A 6590-nucleotide genomic window follows, 5' to 3' on the forward strand; every position below is an offset into this window, starting at 1 on the left:
AGATACCCCAGGAAGGAGTTACAGACTGGAATCTAATCGAGGGGTTCGGGGGGGTTTATATACAGAATAACAGATACCCTGGGAGGGAGTTACAGACTGGAATCTAATCGAGGGGTTCGGGGTGGTTTATATACAGAAAAACAGATACCCCGGGAGGGAGTTACAGACTGGAATCTAATCGAGGGGTTCAGGGTGGGGTTTATATACAGAATAACAGATACCCCGGGAGGGAGTTACAGACTGGAATCTAATCGAGGGGTTCGGGGCAGTTTATATACAGAATAACAGACACCAGGGCCAGAGTTACAAATTGGAATTTAATCAAGGGATTCAGGGTGTTTAGGTGTGTGGAATAACAGATACTTGGGTGGCATTTGATAAGATGTCACACAGTAGACTCAAAAACAGAGTTAGAGCTCATAGAATTTGAGTATGAATAATAGTGATGTCAATAACAATACAGATATGATTGCCAGGAAACAGAGGCTACTGGTTAATGGGTGTGTTTGAGACAAGAGGAAGGTTTACAGACAGATGAGCCAGACCTTGGGGTACAGGTCCCAATTTGAACTTTGAACTTTAAAGCCTTGTGAACGATGAGGAGGATAATATCGAAGTTCAAAAGGATACAGACAGCCTGGTGGAGTGGGTTGACAGGTGAAATTTAAAGCAGAAAATGCTGAAGTGATTCTTTTGGTAGGAGGAAGATGGAGAGACTATATAAACAAAAGGGCACAGTACCAAAGAGGGAGCAGGAGCAGAGAGTGTACAGATCATTGAAAGTGGCAGGTTAAGAAAATGGTTAATAAAGCAGACGGTGTCCTGAGATTTTTAATAGGTGTGTCATGTACAAAAGTAAGATAATGTTTGTATAATCTGTATAAATCATGAGTTATGTTTCAGTATAATATAGTGTTCAGTTCTGCAAGTCACAATTTAGGAAAGCATTAGAGAGGACGCAGAAAAGATTCACAAGAATGGTTCCAGAGATGAGGAACTTTGGTTATATGGATAGATTGGAGACGTTGAGATTGTTTGAAAGGAGAAGGTTGAGGTGAGATCTGACAGAGGTATTCAAAATTATGACAGGTCTGGATAGAGTAATAAGGGAGAAAGTGTTCCCATTGGTGCAAAGGTTCAGAACCAGATTTAAGCTTTCAAACAAAACAAACAGTGAGGAGGAACCTCCTCACCCAGTGAGTGGTTTGAGTTTGGAATACTCTGCCTGGGACTGTCATGGATGTAGGTTCAATTGAGGCACTTGTGAGGGAATTGGATTGTTACCTGAAAAGGAAAAATGTACCGGTCTAGAGGGAGAAGGCAGGGAGTAGCACTCAGCTTTGTTCCTTCAAAGAGCCAGCACAAACATGATGGGCAAAATGGCCTCTTTTGTAGTGTAACTGTTCTGTAATTGTGTGAATAGCAGATGCTTGAGAGAGGGTTCAAGGCTGGAGTCCAATTGAGAGCTTTGGTAGGGTTTATTTACTGAGGCTGCAGAATAACGACTGATTTCTGTGCCACACAGCTAACCTGCTGTTGCAATGCTGTACAGATCAGCCATCTTTTGTAACAGGCCTTCCAGAGTAAGATCATCATTGCCCTTCATTCTGTGAATTTGGAACAGAAGCTAACTATGTTGTTTTTGTGCAATTGAGATGAAGTGGATTGTGAGCAGGAGTCCTGTGCCTTTCAGAATCAGACAGTTGAATACACCGTGTAGGTGAAAGCCACCAGCTGTGCATATCAATCAAACTCTTTTCACTGTCTTAGCCTTGTTGTCTTTAGCTTTCAAATAAAAAGACCAGAAACTGAAGCTGCTTTTCCATTCAATACATCAAAAGAGAAAGTGATAGAGTAAACAAGGAGAGACTGTGTTTCTATTGGCAGACAGTCAGTAACAGAAGATTTAAGATAATAGGCAAAAAAGCTCTCCTGAGCTGGAGATGAGAGTTTTTTTATTACAGAGTGAGTTGTTCTGATTTGGAATGTGCTCCCTAAAAGGGCACTGGGTGAGGTTTCATAGAGTCACTTACTGCAGTGAAAGAGGCCAACTCAGGTCTCTGAGTCCCTGCTAGCTCGCCATTGTAGCAATCCAACCAATTCTCCTGCACTAGCCCTGTAATCTCTGCAGAATTATTTCCCTCTGGTATCTAATCAGTTTCCTTTTGAAATCATTCAGTGTTGCCCCCAGCCCAACCTCCTGGGCTTCAAGAGCCGGTCGTTACCACACGCTGTGTATGAAAGTTCTTCTTCCTATCCCCCACATCTGTTGCCCAAAACCTTAACCCCATGTCTCTCTGTGATGTGGAGGTGCTGGTGTTGGACTGGGGTGGACAAGGTCAGAGGTCTCATGGCACCAGGTTAAAGTCCAACAGGTTCAGTTGAAATCACAAGGTTTCAGAGCGCTGCTCCTTTGTCAGGTGACTTCAGCGCTCTGGGATCTTGCAGGGGCTGGTGTTCCAATGTATCTGCTGACCTTGTCCTTCTAGACAGTGATGGCCCAGGGACTGGATCACTTATCCACTGGCATTTAGAAGGGAATCTCATGGAAACCTATAAATGCTAACAGGGTTGGATAGGCTAAATGCAGGAAGGATGGTCCCGATGACCAGAGAGTCAAGAACCAGGAAGGGTCACAGTCTAAGAATACAGGGTAGGCCATTTAGGACTGAGATGAGAAGAAATGTCTTCACCCAGAGAGTGGAGAGCCTGTGGGATTCAAGAAGGAGTCAGATATCGTTCTTAGGGCTAACAGGATCGAAGGAAGAAAGTGGGAACAGGAGACTGATTTGGGTATCAGCATGATCACATTGAATGGCAGAGTGGGCTCAATGGGCTGAATGGCCTACTCCTGCTCCTATTTTCTATGCTTTTCTATTTCCGTTGCTACAAGATAAAGAACCTCAGCATCTCCTAAATCATCCCGTCAGTAAATCCTTTGTCCCCATAAGCATTTTTGTAAGTCTCTTCCAGAACCTTTAACGGATGTGAGCATCCTTCTGAAAGCATGGCACCCAGAGCTGGACACAAGACCTGGTTGTGGTTTATATCCAGGGTCTCACAAAGCCTCAGCGTTTCCCTTAAGCTCTTGTGTTTGATATCTATGTCTCGGAAGCCCACACTCCCACATGCTTTGCTAAACACTCTAATGTTCTGCTACTTTCAAACACACAAAAAGGGGAGGTGATGGCCTAGTGGTATTATCGCTGGACTGTTAATCAAGAGACATAGGTAATATTCTGGAGACCCACATTTGAATCCCGCCATGGCAGATGGTGGAATTTGAATTTAATAAAATAACTGGAATTAAGAATCTAATGATGACTGTGAATCCATTGTCAATTGTTGGGAAAAGCCCATCTGGTTCACTAATGTCCTTTAGGGAAGGAAACTGCCATCCTTACCTGGTCTGGCCTATGTGTGACTCCAGACCCACAGCCATGTGGTTGACTCTTAACTGCCCTCTGGGTAATTAGGGATGGGCAATAAATGCTGCCAAGCCAGCAACGTCCTCATCTTGTGAGTGAATAAAGGATAAACACACGTGTCCAGGTCCCATTCCAGCACGTTGTTCAGAAAAGTGACATTTTGCCTATGTTATCTCTCACTGTCCTTGCTGCCAAAATAAAGCACCTTAAACAACAACTTTTGAAAAGCAAGTTAGGAAGCTTGGTGGTTAGCATTGCTGCCTCACAGCACCAGGAACCCAGGTTCAATTCCACCCTCGTGTGACTATCTGTGTGGAGTTTGCACATTCTCCCCGTGTCTGCGTGGGTTTCCTCCGGGTGCTCCGGTTTCCTTCCACAGTCCAAAGATGTGCAGGTTAGGGTGGGGACTGGCCATGGGAAATGCAGGGTTACAGGGTTAGGACAGGGGGGAGTGGATCTGGGTGGGATGCTCTTTGGAGAGTCAGTGTGGACTCGATGGGTCAAATGGCCTGCTTCCGCACTGCCAGGATTCTATAAATAGTTGGGAAGTACAAACTACCAGGACTATGGAGAAACACCGGGGAACACTTAGTGAAAGGGCAGCTGGTACTGTCATGTGCAAATGTGTGAATTAGGAGCAGGTATAGGCCATTCGGCCCCTTGAGCCTGCTTCATCATTCTTGACGATCCTTGGTTGACCTGGTTGTGTTTTTGACTCCACATTCCCAGCCAGCCCCCTATAACCTCCAGGGCTTTATGACTGTGGCTCTCTGGGTGTTTGCTGGTTTGTGTGAAAAGCCCCCGTGTGGTTTTATTTGAACGCACAGACCTGGCTCCCCGGCGGGCGGGTCTGGGGGACATGTATTCATTCTCCTGTGTTGCTCACAGCAGCTGCGAGCAGCAGCGAGTGCCCAGCGACAGGCAATGGCAGAGCTCAGTGGCCAGCTGAGGAACAGATACTCGGAGCGGGACATTCCGACAGAGATTGTGGCTCGTGTGCAGGGGACCAATGCGGCACTGACAGATGTCGAAGCCAAGGTAACTCTTTAAATTCTCCAGCGGCTTACACCATCCCAAAGATCTTCGACGCCAGTGAGGTACTTCCCTAAACGTCATCACTGTTTTGAGGGGGAAAACGTGGCAGCCACTTTATGTACAGCAAGATCCCAACCATAGGCAGGAATGAAATAAAATCTGTTTCCCTGGTGTTGTATATTCGCCAGAATCAGCTGTCTATTGCTCTTGTCTGGGATTTGAACCCTTGTCTTCTGACATCTCTGACTGGGTCAGCATTTATTCCCTAAAATCTCCCAATTTCCAAGGTGGGGGTGAGCTGCCTGCTTGAACCGCTGCAGTCCTCCTGCTGTGGGGTGACCCACAATGCCCTTAGGGAGGGAATTCCAGGATTTTGACCCAGCGACAGTGAAGGAACAGTGATATATTTCCAAGTCAGGATGGTGAGTGGCTTGGAGGGGAACTTGCAGGGGGTGGTCTTCCCATGTATCTGCTGCCCTTGTCCTTCTAGATAGAAGTTCTAGATAGAGGTTTGGAAGGTGCTGTCTGTGCATTTTTGGTGAGTTTCTGCAGTGTATCTTGTAGATGGTACACACTGCTGCTACTGAGCATCGGTGGTGGAGGGAGTGGGATGTTTGTGGATGTAGTGCCAATCAAGCGACTGCTTTGTCCTGGATAATGACAAGCTTCCTGAGCGTTGTTGGGGCTGCACCCATCCAGTAAAGTACAACCACAGGCCATTGCTTACTTTGTACTCTTTCACAAGTTAAAAATATTTGAAAGTTTATCATGGCTGACAAACTCTGACTTGGTAATGACATAACAACATGATACTAACCCATTCTGAATCTGAAGAATATCAATTGTCAGGGAGTGTCATCCGAACCAATGGAGTGTGGCAAAAAACATCACTCCGCTCAAAGGGCTTTCTGGATTTTCTTGTCAGCTGCAGGCACTGTGTCCCCAGGCCAGCGCGAGCCAGGATCTGAGCCACAGGATTGTATCTGTAACGAGTGGACTTCAGAGTGTGGAGAAGATGCTGCAGCGGTGCTCCAAAACACATACTGAGGCAAGGAATCAACAAAAGGTAAACACTCCAAATCCAACCCCCTGCAATCGGAATACCACACCCATTCACCCCCGACCCCCGAACACTACTGACACTGACTCAGTGATAGGCCCCCCTCCCCTCCTGAAGGTGCTGACTCTCACTGGGGTACAGGGACCCCCTCCCCTCCTGAAGGTGCTGACTCTCACTGGGGTACAGGGTCCCCCTCCTCTCCTGAAGGTGCTGACTCTCACTGGGGTACAGGGTCCCTCTCCTCTCCTGAAGGTGCTGACTCTCACTGGGATGCAGGGTCCCCCTCCCCTCCTGAAGGTGCTGACTCTCACTGGGGTACAGGGTCCCCCTCCCCTCCTGAAGGTCCCTTCAATCCAAGGGTAGATCACCTCACCTGACAGCAGAGGGCAGCATTGTTCTATTCCCTGATGTCAGGTCAGTTTGTTCTCTCTCAATTTTGAAGTTGATGCATTTCCAAGAATTAATGATATGTTCTCAGTGCAATGCTGTTCTGCATGTGTTTCTGACTCTGACTAACTTGATATTTTTACGAAGTGAAGCTGCAGAAAGTTTCACCCGAGGACTGTGCTGAGGTTGCCATGTTATTACAGTGTTTGATGGATGATGTTGGCATGTTGTTGTTTGGGTCCTGGATTCCCAATACCTGTTTCCCCTTCCTGCAGAGGGTGTGGCGTGCGATAGATGAGTGGCACTCGGTTCTGTCGGAGCTCGAAGCCGAGGTGCAGGAGCTGGCACAGCAGGATCCCGGGGAGGCTCAGCAGCTGATGGAGAATCTGTTGGAACCACTCCAGCTACACCAGCACATATCGCACAGAGCAGAGCACAGAACTGCTCTCCTCAACAAGGTGACGGCCCCTCGGCATGGTCTCTAGCACTGTTCATGGTTGTTTCTTCCTCCTATTCTCTCTTTAACTTATCCTGGAACTGTTGAGAGAGCTTCATTCTACATCTAACCTGTACCTGTCCAGGGATAGTAGGAACTGCAGATGCTGGAGAATCCGAGACAACAAGGTGCAGGGCTGGATGAACACAGCATGCCAAGCAGCATCATAGGAGCAGAGAGGCTG

The 6590-nt window shown here is 47.1% G+C and overlaps 1 protein-coding gene across 1 annotated transcript; it reads left to right on the forward strand.

Annotated features, from left to right (window-relative positions):
• Positions 1-4316: 4316 nt before the first annotated feature.
• LOC109925097 (nesprin-2-like) lies at positions 4317-6368 on the forward strand (the record flags this gene model as incomplete). The annotated part of the gene is made up of 3 exons (XM_048594640.1): positions 4317-4466; positions 5389-5529; positions 6186-6368. Coding segments are annotated over 3 exons (474 nt in total), but the record flags the coding sequence as incomplete, so codon positions are not given.
• Positions 6369-6590: the final 222 nt, after the last annotated feature.

Source organism: Rhincodon typus, unplaced genomic scaffold, assembly GCF_021869965.1.
Source record: "Rhincodon typus isolate 14 unplaced genomic scaffold, sRhiTyp1.1 hic_rhity00012151, whole genome shotgun sequence".
Lineage (NCBI taxonomy): Eukaryota > Metazoa > Chordata > Chondrichthyes > Orectolobiformes > Rhincodontidae > Rhincodon > Rhincodon typus.